This window comes from Eleutherodactylus coqui, chromosome 6 (assembly GCF_035609145.1).
Source record: "Eleutherodactylus coqui strain aEleCoq1 chromosome 6, aEleCoq1.hap1, whole genome shotgun sequence".
In the NCBI taxonomy this organism is placed as follows: Eukaryota; Metazoa; Chordata; class Amphibia; order Anura; family Eleutherodactylidae; genus Eleutherodactylus; species Eleutherodactylus coqui.
Genome location: NC_089842.1, coordinates 144,392,993 through 144,408,526, shown reverse-complemented (window position 1 = coordinate 144,408,526; position 15,534 = coordinate 144,392,993). Strand labels below are relative to the sequence as shown.

Below are 15,534 nucleotides of genomic sequence, written 5' to 3'. Positions count from 1 at the left end.
GCATCATGTCTGTGTGTGTCTTTTTTTGATTGGTTACTTTTGCAACAATTGTAGTGTTTAGCAGATTTATGCTAACGATTTGTACTGTTGATTCCAATATTAAATTTTTTTCTAGTTTTTTTTTCTATGAAGAGAATGACTTCCATATGAAATACTAGCTAGTTGCCACAAAATATCCTTGGAATATGTGAGAATTGGACAAATGTTGCAAAACTGTAAACATATATTTATTTATAATCAGTGGGAATTCTTCATGTTTATGCCAAACATAAGCCAGATATAGTAGCATGTGCAGCTGATTGACTGGACACATTCCAATCTAGGTGCATCAGAAGTGATCTGACAAGATAGAACTGGGTGCCTGCCATACTTTTTTATGCTGTGATGCAAGTCTGCGTCACCCCAATCAAGGAATTAACATGTCTGTAGCCACACAGAGACTTGCCAGATAGAAACTCAACTTGTGAGTTCTGGAAATATGACACAAATCCAGAAGTCACATGAATTTCATATATCTACTCCTTTCTGATTTTACAACTCAATTGCAAACTTATGGGCTCTGTTCTTTTTTCGTCACTCGCCCATCATCCCAGACTTAAAAAAACAAAACAAAACATAGAACAAAAATAGAAGTATTTTGATGGCAGAGACTTAATTCCGATTGTTTGTTAAACTTTGATTTCCCTTTTGCAGTTCTCAGTGTCCTCCCCTTCGCCCTTGGTGCACTCTATCCACTGTAATCTCCGTCCTGTATCTCCAGATCCTGTGTGGAGCAGCTGCCCCGGGCGAGTCCACCTGTTCTGCAGCTAAGATTGGAGAACAGGAGGTCTGGCGTGTCAGTGCTGTCTGACAGGCTGCCTTTGGTGTGGGTGGAAGTGGGGGATGGAAAGCTGTGGGGAGACAGAGGTGTGGCAAAAACCAAATCATTCTCTTCTCCCTGTACTTCTTTTATTCCATTTTTTTAACATGTTACAATACTTGCATACACTCTTTAGTCGTTCTCTCTCACTTGAAGGTATGGCCTTTACAGTAATCATAATGTATAGTAATGCAAACCATGTCACTTCAAGGGTCACCGCACATATAGTTAGAAGTGTAACTTGAATATACAGTAGTTAGAGGTGTAACTTGAAGCTCCCAATGCAAATCCTGTAGCAGATCCCCCACCTACCATGTACCACTAATAATACTGATGTCTTCCTATATTGCAGTGGGGTCTTCAGCTTCTATCAGGAACATGGTTAAGGGTATGACTGTTACCTCTGCACTCCTATACTGTAGCTACTCCTCAATATATAGTACCCCTTGGTTAAAGACGTATATGAACCTACTGCATTTAAAATGGTTGGGAAAAAAGTGGTTGTCACATTCCTGCTCCTGTAGCTAATAATGCTGAACAGGACAATAAAGGGATTGTCGCACTTCTAGCTGTTTTGCTGCAGGGAGCAGACAGCTCCATACATCAGACAGTGGCCCAGGTTGGTAGTGTAAGTTGAGTCCTATTAAAGTGAATAGGACTCAGCCTGCAGTACCAACCTGGGCCACTGTCTGATGTACAGAGCTGTCTGCTCCCTGCAGCAAAACAGCTAGAAGTAGGACAACCTCTTTAAAAGAAAACCTTAGGTAAAAGATTATATTCTGTTATCTCTATTTCACGGCTTGATTGGATAAAACATGGCGCACAAATTCAGAAAACAGCAAAGAAAGAATTTGTGTGCCATACTCTCCCCCCTTAGGCTTTGGAGTAGGCCAAATAATTTTGCTCAGAGTATTCCTGTAATCTTTTCCTGGCCTGCCATAAACTATTGCACCCAGATCATTTATTTAGCTGTTGCCTGTTAGCAGAGTATGTTTACAAGAGATTATCTGATTGTAACGCGTTGAGAAGGATCCATGACTGCTATGATGGATCCCATTGACTTATAATGGGTTTTGTTAGGGTTCTAGTAATTTTGACGGCAAAAATAATGCCGAGTGTTAAAAATGCCTGGATAGAATCTAAAAACGTCTCTTTCTGTTAGATACATTGTCTTAGGTGGCTGGGAAGAGTTGTGCGATCACCAATATGGCCAAGTGGGTTTCAGCTAGTTTTAGTAAGAATCCTGAAGAACAGAGTTGCCCCATTCTTCAGCATACAAGATTCCATCTCCCTTATTTGCATATTACCCAGAGGAGTGTGCATGCCCATGTAAGTCTTCTCACTCACCGTCTAGGTGCTCTCCCTAAGGAGAAAAGATAGCATTTCCGATCAGCATACAGGAGCGTGGGATACTGCATAAATACTTTTTTAGGTGATTTAGGAAATCTTTGTGACAGTCCATGTGCAAGCTATATTAGTCATCATGTCACTCAGCTTTCCTGGAAGCGGATATATGAACTCTTATAACCTGGTGGAGCAGCAGACTAGTAAAATTGTTTCCTTTGAGGGCCGACACTGTACCCCTATAAATACCTGCTCACATTACATTGTGCCTGCGAGTTTAGACAACAGGAATGCTTTAACTTCAGATGTGTAACTACAAACCTTGGATGTTGTCCTCATTCCTAGAGGTTTGGCTGAGGTCCAGGGTTTTATTTTAGTAAATAAGCGTATGGTAACCTGCAGGATGGTGGTGTCATAATGATCCAAGCGTGCGAGTTACCTGTCCCCTGCAGAATTCCAACTATTTCGTCTGCATATCTCCTTTGAATGCTTTCTCTTTCAGTTAGCAGGGGAAATGACTGGCTTATTTTCTGCAGTCTGTTCTAGTGTCAACAGTAAAAGCTCAATGACTATTCCTTTCGTACATTGTTTCTCACGTGTTGCAAAACTACAACTCGCATCATGCCCTGATCGCACCATCCTCCTTCCAACCATGGACATCCAGCAGCCAATGTTCTTGAGTTGAGTAGTAACCGTGTAATATACTATGAGTGGTATATTCTTCAACATGTGGGTCTTTGACTGTTATATAGCTGCAACTCCTAGTCTGCCTCTGCCAGGGTATGCTGGGAGTTGTAGTTTTGAAACAGCCACAGGTTGGACAAGACTGCTTCAGTGCATAAAACTACCTAGGATGGTAGTAGAACCCAATGCAACCTAGTCTCTTTTTCAGGTAGATTTGAGAAATTCAAACTGCCCTGATAACAGTGGCCAGTTCTGCAATGCCCCTTTGCATGGTTATTATTACACATGAATGGCATTACTACGACTTGTGTGTAACCTCAGTATTTCCCTGTAGTGAAAAAAGTTGAGCAACAATCTCAAAAATTCTGGTATGATTTCTTACAATCAAAGAAATTTTCCTATTCCCCCTGAAATGGCAATACTGAGGTTGAGCTCAGTAATTCCATGATTTAACCATGGGACCTGTAGTTGGTGTCGAACTCTGATCTGAACATTCACGTGGTTGTTGTTCATACAAACCAATGCAACAATGGAGTATAAAACCGGAACCTGAACCTTTAGGCCGGCAACACACAACCGAATTTTGGCCATGTTTATGTCTCCATTAAACGGACATGTGTCCCAGGCTGATCACATGTCTCCTGATCTGAACTCCGAGCATCATAGGACTCTATAATGTTCGGAGTTCGGGTCAGAAGACCCATGGTCAGGCCAAAATACAGTGATGTGTAACCAGCCTTACTATAGTACTCCTCTTCTTAATTTTAACCCCTTCTAAACTCGGCCTTGATATTACCATTCTATGTAAAATTAGTTTTATGCAATTTAGTCTTCTGTTTAAAGTGAGACATTTTATTTCCCAAGAGCTGAAACCAGAGTTATGTAATTTTCTAGCATATTAATTAAAAAGCAGCATGTAGATGGGTTTGCAGCTAAGACCCTTGTTTGGTAATGTTCTTGCTTCTCTCTGTAAGTTTTTTTTTTAATACTTCAAGCCACCTCCCAGGTCTTCTTGCAGAATTTGACATTACGTAGAAAATTATGTAATATTAATTATTTTATTACTTTATTTTTAAACTATGGACTCTGCAAAATGTTGCACTGTCACAAATTTGTACCCTCATAGTAGCTTATCCGATATTAAAGCTTTATTTTGTACTTTTTGTACATTTTCACTGATTGTAAATAACATTGCTGGAAGTTTATGAGCTGAGACCACAAATGTGTCCAAATGCGTGCTCCATCCAAACCAGTCCAACTAATTATCCTAGCTGAAAGAGTCCTGCCCTGTCTCCTCTTTTATGAATTTGGCCCTTAGAGGGGACTTGTGATGGTCATTTCTAGACATTAATAACCTATGGACACCTCCATTGTATGCTATAGCCATGTTACCCTGCTTAAAAAATAGGGTCTCCAAGGGGCCAATAGTTGATCCAGTGCCCATGAAGTGAACTTTGCTCTCTCTTAAATCTGAATGTCAGAACTAAATAAAAATGCTTTCATTGAGGGCCAAGTGGACAGCAGTCAGATTTCAAAAGGGATTTTTTCACTCAAGCTTCAATATATGAAATGAATTTACTCATCTCCCTGGTATCAGTAGCACTTTTAACAGCTCTTAAAAAATGTATCTGTGCTCTAGATGGGTTGCTGTGCCCCATCCCTGCCAGCGGCTCCAATGACATGGGCTCATTTCACACCTGCTGCAGTCTGGCAGCCTGACAGACCCACTCAATGTGGCTGAGGTCAACCTGTCCTTGTATTCCAAGAACTGCCCACTAACAGGAAGAAGACTGCTTGTCCCGTGGTATGGTGAGTGTAGGACATTGGTATCCATTAAACTTTTTTTCTCACTTTTTTCTTGTTGGCCTTAATACTCCCATAGAACATTTCCGGGGGCACATCAACCAATTAAAGTTTGACAGTAATAACAGTGGACAATGTGCAGTTTCTAAACTTCACCTGAAGAATTGTTAAAGTTTGAGTAAAGAAATGTAACTACATTTATAGAAACTATTGCTCATAGCAAGTGACCAATGGCATCACTGCTCCCACCTGTTGCATCTCCTAAAGTGTGAGGTTGTAAATGCTAGACTGCTGAGTATATAAAATAAGCCTCATCCGTATATTTTAGTGCAAGGCACTGTGGCTGCGGGGCCCACAGTTGTGGTTGGCACAAAATTTTTCGTTATAAGTGAAAATTGTCACTCAGATATCAACAATAGAAAAAAAGGGGGAAAGGAAGGGGAAATTAGATTTTGGATCAAGATCAAAGAGTTACACTACTTTTTTTCCACCTGCAATAAATGGGCAAAATGGACAGGGAATCTTTGAGCTCACCTTGGTGAAGGAGGCAGTTTGGTAGAGTAAGGGTCTTTTCAGATGAGACGATAGTCGGCGCTTAAGCGCCCAACAGTCATCCTAGTGATTATCACTCCTGAATGGATTCAGAGCGTCAGGAGATCTCTTCCAGACACCTACCTCCATTTACAGTAAATAGGCAGTTATTCATAGATGAACGATTGACTATTTTTACACAGGCCAATCGTTGTTAGATTTTTATGCCTACCCAAATGAAAAGTGAACGAATTATATCATTCGTCGTTCAGTCACTGGAAGCGTTTACAAGGAACGATTATTGTTCAGATTTGCCCGATCCAGCGATAATCTGAACGATAGTTGTTCCACGTAAACTCACTAATTAGGGGCAAAATTTAGATTTCTCCTTTTGGGACCCTCTATATATGCCTCTACAAGGTCAAGCACTGGGACAAGTGACCCAAGGATACACCAGTCAGATCCGATAACGTACTATTTAACTGAGTTTGAACTCATTCTCTTGGACAGACCAAATTCTTCATGTGTGTCTAGAATGTCTCACCTGTGTGCTTGTAATATTCTTCTTAGATTTTAAGTATTTAAATGTCAGCACTTGTAAAGGAGCAGGGTGGTCATAAAGATACATTAAATTGCTCAACGACTGTATTAATATACAGCATGTGGAAAATACATCATCAAAGCTTCAGCTATTAGGGACAGAAGTACATTGGTTGGATCTGGTCACCTGTGTTGTATCTGTATGGTTCTCCTGTTGATCAGTGGTAGGATCATCCCATTTGTGGCCTTTTAGAATCACTGCAAAAAGGGGAATATCCAGGAAAAAAACACAGAAAATGGCCATATACTTACAATGTACTAATACAAAAGAGCAGGTAGAAGCACCACATTCATCATTTGTGCCTTTTAATTCTAATACCAAGACGTCTGGTCCACCTGAACACTGGGAAATCACAAAGAATTAGATTTACCAACTATAAGACCCTTTCACTGCATCATACCATGAACTGTTTGTCCTTTAGCCAGTTTTAAAATGAAATGTATCCTTTATATTACTTGTTCTAAACTTTAGATTTTTTCTTTAAAAAAAAAAAGCTACCGGGAAAGATTTCCATAGTGGGGGTTGGGATTTACACACCACTACTTAACCATTTTACTAGCCCTGGTAGAGCCATATGGCCTCTTGATCACCCATCATCACACTGATCTGTGTATTTTGGTCAGGACAGACCTATGCAGTTATTTCTCAATGTAGATCCATCATATTGACTTTTTTCAACCCTTTCGTGCTTGCAAGACATATTCACATGGAGCCACAATAGACATTAAAGGTCTATAAAAATATGAATGAGACATATGGCACTGACAGTTTTACTTAGCCCTGGTGCCACGATGGTGTAATAGTAGTTACAGTTGCTGTCAGCTAGGAAGCCACATGCAGGACCCCAAGAGTCACATGTAGCTAGTATGGCCAAAACCAGAGTAGAGTCACATGACAGGCAAGGGTCAAAACCAGGTAGCAAGCAGAAATTAGGAACACCTTCACTTGGAACACTAGAGGCCTTTTCCTCAGGCACCTCCAGCGGGGAGAGGTGACTTAAAGTAACCTGGAAATTACTGGGATAGGCTGAAGACAGGAAACCAAGTCTGTGTGCTGGCCCTTTAAGAGCTAAGCATGCATGCCTACAGAAAGTGGCATAAACCAAAAGAATAGCGTGGCATCTACTGCACCGATGACAGGGGCCTGGAGCCTTCTGACAGCTGCAGGTAGAGAAAGAGAGCTACTGACCAGATATGTTTATAAAGGAATTTTACTACACACTCCTACATGGATATTTTTTTCATGTATGTAGTTTGGTGTGTTTTTCTTTTTCTCCAGCAGTTTTTGATTTCGCTAGACCTCTGCTTAAAAAAATGGATTGTAGTTCAGTCTAAAATTAAAAATTCTACATGGGATTAAAACCAAAGAAAACATTACCAACAATACACACAGTAGATTACAGCTGGAAATGTCAAAAGCTTTAAGCAAGGGAGGTCTATTTACAATACACCATTCGGACTGGTTTCAAAACAGTTAAGCTAAATAAACTCTTTAACCAAAGTTGTTAGACAGCCCGAGCTTCTCATTAAATTCAGGTTAAAAATTAACATCACAATGTTAGTGCTTGGCCAGATTAGTCTCCTGTAAATGAACTTGTAGACAGCCCGATGTTGCAACTGTTGCTTGCCTATTGCTTAATATTCTATCAAGAAGTTTGTACATGAGAAAGACCTGAAGTAGCTGGTGCTAAAGTAGGGCCAAAGTGCTGCAAAATAAAGTACCTCTGAGATGTCCAAAGAGGGTGCATAACTTTATGGATCATGTATCAAATCTATATTGGAGAAGCACTGGGTGTTTAGTAACCCTTAGTATCTCTCCAACACAACCTGATTTTTTTTATATGACCTGATACTCTCTAGGCAACCATATCTTGTCCCTTTAGCTGTAAGTGCTGGCAAGTTTGAAAAATCACATCAAGCTGCACTTTACAAGTCATACATCTTGATTTGACTAGTTTGTAATCTAATCCAGCAAACCTTGCCCCAAAACCACCCATCAATGAGAACATTCTCATGCTCATGACCCTTAAAAAGTGATAATGCCCAACGAAATCAAGAATAATAAAGGTCTACTTATCATCTGCCCTCCATCAGGCACCACCACATCATTTAAATATAAATACTTTTCTTTTTATCAGACCTTTGTAAAAGTAAAGGGAGGAGAGAAGGGGAGGCAGCACTAGGAGCAACCAAGGGACTTGTATGTCTGCCTGCTGTGTGTAAACAGTCACTGTCTCTAATATGTATAGAGGGAGGAAAATGAGGTCTCTGTCTTCAAAAATGGGAATACTTTTTTTGAGATTTAAGAAATAATCAAAAAAAAAATCACCTAATATCTGATGTAGTGACTCCTCGCGCCATTCTTTAAAAAAAGTATATGAGGCCTTTCTACCAGATACCTTACTTTTCTTGTATGTGGTTATCATATTTGTACAGGTTGTAGAATATCGGTGGGCACTAAATCAATTGTACTTCTATGGTGATCAATATAGCTCAAATGTGACCATATGTTTTTGTTGTTTAATCCATAGTTCCTATTGGCTTTCCTCCAGTGTGACATTTTGCTAGGTTCTCTTATTTGACAATATACAGACCACGTGTTGAGTAGTAGAAAGATCTCCGGACAAGTCAACATTCCTATTATGTAGACTGTTTAGATATTTATTAAGCTCTTCATCCAGCAAAACTAAAGTGCACCCGTAGAATCAGAACATTTTAGTAGAATCAACATAGAGACATTTTTGGGTTAGGGGGTCAAAAATAAATATAATTGTCCTCTTTGTTTTGCAGAATTTGCTGAGTCCTCTTTAACAAGGTGAGGCTTGGAGGAGCCTCTCCTTTCCCTCCTATTCCAAACATGGATCCCAACGGGTGGAGTGAAGCTGGCAGCCCAGCTGAGAGCACAGGGGATTTGGGAGATTCCATGGAGAAGAGTCTAGACAATGATGCAGAAGGTGTGTGGAGTCCAGACATAGAACAGAGTTTCCAGGAGGCATTGGCTATCTATCCACCATGCGGGAGGCGCAAGATTATTTTATCAGATGAAGGCAAGATGTATGGTGAGTTACATTGCATTAGATACACCGAATTATATGATGAGCTTGTATTTAATGACAAAATATTAACATTATGGCTCATCTTGTGGTTTTGCATTACTTTTGATAAATGTGAAAGCAACCATGTCAATTTTTAGCAACTTCAGTATGTTAAAATTATATTCTATAAGCCTTCCTGACAACAGCATTAATAATGCAAAGACATTGAATTATTGCGTGGTCCTCTGATACATATCATGTGACCCACTATTAGATTGAGCTGCATTTGAACATTTGAAATCCAAATCACAGAACACTTCAGGACCACCTATGTCCCACTTAAAACCTGCACAAAATGTCCCTTTTAAAGAGGTATTCCATCCTAAAGCATTTATCTACTAGATTAGTACAGGCCCAATTGCTGGGCCCCCACAAATGCCAGAATGAGGGATCCTTGTCAGTTTATAGACTGTGAGTGGAGCAGCAGGGTACATGTTCAGGAACCGTTCCTTTCAAATTCTTCCTACAGGTGAAACAGGGGACCAGTGTCCCCATTCTGGTGATGGTTTGTTGTCTGTGCAGTTATTGTCAATGGTTGTAGCATTTACTAGTAACCGTGTTTCTGGTGGCGCTATGTGCCACTTGCATATGAGCTGCATGTGATTTATGAACTTCAGCAGCTCGCTGAGGAGACATGTTCGCTCATTGCTTTCGCATATCAGCTGTTCGAGATTTACAAATTATAGCTGCTCGCTGAGGTGAAATCATAGCTTGTTACTGTGACATGTCACACGCACACACAGAGCTTTGCTACATGCCTGACACATACAGCTCTGCTACATGCACATCTCACGCGCACACACACACAGCTCTACTACATGCATGTCACACGAATGACTGATCATATGATGGTGACATCATCACAGGTCCTGTAAGCACACGGCTGCTTGCAGGCTCTGCATATTTTAGGACCTCTGATAACGTCACAGTCATGTGATCAGGGGTGGAGCTCACAGCTCCAGTGACTGATCACATGATGGTGACATCATCACATGTAACTCACACAGTCACTCATCACTCACAGACAGGTGGTCATTAGTATTTTGATTAACTATTCAGTAGATAGGTAATAAATTCTTCAGACTGGAATACCCCTTAAATGTAAATTGGCAGAGGTCCATCCTGTTTGTGGCCCCATTCACTGGAGAATCTCATAAAGGTTGGCACTGTTGAAAAGTATGATCCTACACAGTTCCCATATTTCATTTTGTAAGATGGTTGGCATAATCTACGAAGCCTTGAGCATTACTTTTATGCAATTAATTGATCTGATCTTGAATTTTCTAGACCAGTTGATTATACCCATTTACATGTTCAGCATATGTAAACCAGGGTACATATTTTTAATGTCACTATATGTCCCAAAGATAAGTCTTTGTGCCACTATTTATTGCCCTTTCAATTTCTGCACAATGGTGTTTGTTGTATAAGGATAACAATCGCTTTTCAATAGAATAAGATAAGATGTTGTAGAAAGTCATCACAGTCAAGTTAAACTTTGCTACAGCTGTAATTATAAGTATCATCAGACAGGTAGAAGAGAGCATTACAAGGGTTTGGAATTCTGTCCTCATGCAGAACATTACAAATACACCACAAATTAGCTAAGAACAAGACCCAGCCAGTGCCCTCCGCTCTGCTAATGAAAACAGATTAAGTGCCTCTTTAATTTGAAAATCTCATTTCTGCCTCCAAGACTTCTCCAGAGGAGCACCAGTCCTCTGGAACGCACTACCCCAAACTATCCGGGCAATCCCTGACACACAAAACTTGCTCTAAAAACGCATCTCTTCAGGGAGGCATACCACATCTCCTAAACCAAAACCCTCTGTACTCCACCTGATAACATGCTCCCTGTCCTACTGACTGTAATCCCTGCTCGCCACAATCAACCACCCTGCAGTCATACCGATTCAGTCACTATACGGCTCAGTCTGACCATTGTCTATATGTATAGCATCCCACACTCTCCACCTTGCCATACCGTGCACATCTCCAGCCCCTTACCTTCTGTACCACCCCATTATTTGTAGTATGTAAGCTCGTTGCAGCAGGACCCTCACCCCTACTTTTTACATCAATTGATTACTTAATGTAACCATGGTCTTGTTTTTATCCCCCCTGTCTTGTAAGTGCTGCGGAATATGTTGGCGCTATATAAATAAAGATTATTATGTGTTTTATGGTGTAGACAACTACAATGATGCGCCATGCATTGCATGGGCATTGGGTTTTCTCAGTGACAAGGACATTACTGTGTCCTCTCCACAAACAGCTGATCTCTGCCTCAAGCACTGGAATCCCAATTTAAAGTATTGCTGTGTTTAGACGTAACGATCATCGTTCAAAAAAGTCTTTTAAATGAGCGAAAGTGATCGATAATCGTACGCTTTAAACGCTGGCCAATGACTGAGTGATGAATGAGAATCATGGACTTTTCGTTTGTCGTTCAGTTTCAGCAGTGCTAAAAATCATTGTTGGCTCGTTCACTTATCATTACGTTTAAAGAGTCTCCGCTCAGTGTGTAAAATAGGAATGTGATCACAGTGTATGATCCTCAACGATGATCTGCCTGTCTAAACAGGCTGCACAAGCGCGAACGAGTTAGTGATCAGCTGAGCAACCCAAAAAGTTTCTCGAGTGAGGTTGTTCTTGTCCAACAAATGAGCAGCGTCCAATAATGTACCGAAGATGATTTGTCACTCATTGGTACCCAGGTTCCAAAACCACGTGTGAGAGCAAATAAAATTGATATTCCATGTGTCATGTGATGACCTGCACAATAGCCTATTTTTGGGAAATAAGACTGGAGTACCTTTTAAGTGTTTCATTTCATGGAGTACAGGTTGTCATACAGGCACATAGATTTTCTGCTGAGAGACTAGAAGACAATGACTTCAGTCATATGAATAAGCAATGCAAAGTAGTTTGTAATGCAGCTGTCACCTCGTAAGCCTTTGAGACACAAACCAGTTGTTACTGCCATGAGAGACATGTATCGGGAAAAGGGGTGGAGGTCGATTTGGTGAAGTAAAGCCATGGATTGTTTTAAGGCCTCATGTATAAGAGATCCATAGTGAATATTAGAAGATCCTTAAGGCCCTTTTAGACACAACGATTTTCGCTCAAAAACCGCTCAAAGCCATCGTTTGACCAATAATCGTGTCTGACTGCACTGACATTGTGCAGTTTTATTAAGCTGTCACTGATCAGGCGCTCCAAACAGCTGGATGCAGAAGACAAGCATCCCCGCTTCCCCCTGCATTCCCCGCTCGGAGCGCTCGGCTGTATAACAGCTGGGTGCTCCAAGCGAGGAACAACTGGATGCAGAAGACAAGCGGTCCCTATCAGTGATTGACAGCTGTCTGTGTATGAGTGCATATAGCTATAGCTCTCAATCACTGATAGCTCCGCCCACTGGACTCCTAAGCTCAGAATGTGCAGAGATATAAATGAATGAAATAAATTATACTGAATCTTTCACCATAAACTATATACAATCTGCTCAGCTCCTCCTGCTCTATAACATCATGCCTGCAGATAGGATGGCAAATTTGAGCTTAGAGGTTCCTTTTAAGTTCCTCATAGAACTTCTCCAGTATTCCAGATGTTTTAACATTTTTCAATGGGCACTTCCATTTTATTTTGCCCTCTATGCATCCATTATATGATCAACACACAGACATTTATCACATAGTCATTCCTATATGTTATAATAGTAAGCCAATTTTACAGCAGCGAACGCACATTGCACTTATCGCAGTGTACGCATAGAAAGGGTTAAATGGCTTCATACTTGTAAATTGTGACCACCCAATTCGAAGCATCATTGAATTGGTTGAAGATTTGTGCCGGCGGACCTTGGTCTGGAAAGCCGGTCATGGTGTAGATGCAAATGTAAAATTTTTGAAAGCATGTTTAGTAAATGTTGCGCTAAGCAGAACAGCTTTCCACTATATTTCTGGACGATTTTCCTGCGTCAGTATCTGTACATCACTTATCATAAACCTAAGGCCACACGGGCGGATTCCGGATTCCGCAGCAAATGCTGCCCACAGCATGCCATGGCAAAACGCGATTTCCTCTACATGAGCAGAAATCAATTGCGATTTTCTACTTGTGGAGAAGAAATCGCAGTGTGCTACGACTCTGTGCGGACGGCTTCCATTGCAGTCAATGGAAGCTGTCCGCCCCGTGACCCTTCTGCAATCATCCTTGCGGAAAGGTCGCAGGATCGGTGACAGTGTGGCATAATCCGCAGCACAGATCATGCAGACTGCGGACAGGTACGCGGCAGGGTCAGATTCCGCTGCAGGATGCCGCATGCAAAATCCGACCCGGTCGTGTGCAGGTGGCCCAATCGTGATTTTGCTTGTGTCTAATGTAGAATATTATGGTTTACAACCGGTGCAGATTTCTGTATGTTTTCTTTATCTGCACTCCTGCAATAGATACAGGCCCATATCTGCGTTCACTCCATATCTTCCTGGGTCATTTGCAAGATTCCCGATTTATCTCTGTGTGAGTGTTCCTTGCTGCCCGGTCTCTGTGCATGGCATCTACTAGCTGCCCGCCACCTGGCATAGGTGTACCCTGCAGTAGAGCTGCTGTTTTTTGGTGTCTGGCTGGGAGAGACCTGGAGTTAGCTTTTGTTGTGTAATACCCTGGGTCTCTCCTCCCACTCTTCCTCTGTGCCTTTCTAGGGGGTCTGTGATTCCAGTAAATCAAGCCTTTGCAAGGTCACATGGAAAGAAGACACCAGCGGGTGGGGAGGGGGGAGGGGAGTCAGGCTGGAGGAGAAGAGGGAGGAGGTGGTAGATGAAATCTGATCCAGGTCTCTGCCTGGCAGGACAAGCTCTAGTGTGTTTGGAGGGGTTGGTGGGGGAGTAGCACATACAGACCTAATCTATTACAAGACAGCCCTGTAATGAAGGTTTACTTTGCACAATTAACTCTTAGTTGGCCTGCTCCTGCCAAGAGAACCCTATGTTAAGTCTGTTGTAATCCACCGCTCGTTAATAACACAGCGTTTTTTTTATCTTGAATTTGGAATTCAGTAAAATTCCATCACTTGCAAGTAATTCCTGCAACTTTTATCCTAAGTAGAGCAGATTGCTTGTGTATTATGTCTTGACTCTGTCATAATCTTAAAGGGGTTGTCCCGCGGCAGCAAGTGGGTCTATACACTTCTGTATGGCCATATTAATGCACTTTGTAATATACATTGTGCATTAATTATGAGCCATACAGAAGTTATAAAAAGTTTTTTACTTACCTGCCCCGTTGCTGGCGTCCTCGTCTCCATGGTGCCGACTAATTTTCGCCCTCCGATGGCCAAATTAGCCGCGCTTGCGCAGTCCGGGTCTTCTGCTTTCTTCTATGGAGCCTTTCGTGCAGGATGCCGGCTCCGTGTAGCTCCGCCCCGTCACGTGCCGATTCCAGCCAATCAGGAGGCTGGAATCGCCAATGGACCGCACAGAAGAGCTGCGGTTCACGGAAGAAGAGGATTCCGGCGGCCATCTTCACAGGTAAGTATAGAAGTCACCGGAGCGCGGGGATTAAGGTAAGCGCTCCGGTAAGCTTTCTGTACGTCCCTGCATCGGGGTTGTCTCGCGCCGAACGGGGGGGGGTTGAAAAAAAAAAAACCCGTTTCGGCGCGGGACAACCCCTTTAAGAACTGTGGACAGTAATCATAGGATACTTAAGGCTTAAATGGGGGCATCAACACCGAAAAGGATGGGGAAATCTTTGGTGAACGGATACCTGAAATCTCGCTCGAGTTTTGTGTGTTGCGAGACGCACGAGACTCGAACGAATATGAACTGTTTTTGAATTTGTCCCTCTTGCAGCGAGGATAAAAATCGCAGTTTGTTCTATCTTTTCGATGTTCCCCCGGAACACCTCACTTATTGCTTCCAATGGGACCTTAAAAGACATCACATGCCGTGCGATGTGCCTGCGAGTGCAATGTGATGTTTCCCATTGAAATCAATGAGAAACACTTGCGATCTTTTGGCGCGTGTTAAACACGCTCCTGAGGATCGCAATGTCATGCAAAAAATGCAAGGCGTTTTTAAATGAAAATGGATCACCGTGAAAAACGCATGTAGGGAAGTGCAATATCGGTCCCGGTTTCTCACCACAATATTGCTCTCGTCTGTGTGAATGTAGTCTAAAGTTGATGAAAATCGAGTATTTCAATTATAAAACGATTGGTTTTCGAGTGAAATACTGGTATAAAAATGAGCAGTCATTTTAACCAACCGGTGATAGACCATCATTGTCAGGAATGAAGGCTGCTACATTTGAAATTTTGGTCCATCTTTCAAAAGAAAGATCATTATTTGAAAGAGTGTTCTCCGAAAGATTGTTCGTCCATTGCCCCAATTTACTGAACATGTATGGCCAGTTTGATCAACTGTAGCAACCAACACGGACGAAAATATGCATGGCCTAAAGCCCATTTAGACACATCAATTATCGCTCAAAAGATGACTTTTGAGCGACGATCGTGTCATTTACAGCGCAAATGACACGATTGTCATTGTGTTCTGCAACCTCCACCTTGCGCTGTGAGTGGAGGTTGCAGAACACAAGAGGCATGTCCCCCTTGTCCTC

At 41.8% G+C, this 15,534-nt stretch overlaps 1 protein-coding gene across 4 annotated transcripts in view; it reads left to right on the top strand.

Annotated features, from left to right (window-relative positions):
- Positions 1-15,534, top strand: part of TEAD2 (TEA domain transcription factor 2) — an 81,527-nt gene that overhangs the window by 21,631 nt on the left and 44,362 nt on the right. For all 4 annotated transcript variants that reach the window (XM_066607802.1, XM_066607799.1, XM_066607801.1 and 1 more), the window contains exon 2: positions 8,612-8,880. In XM_066607802.1, the coding sequence (XP_066463899.1) occupies positions 8,679-8,880 (202 nt within the window). In that variant the 5' untranslated portion in view covers positions 8,612-8,678. The remainder of the gene's footprint in view (positions 1-8,611; positions 8,881-15,534) is intronic.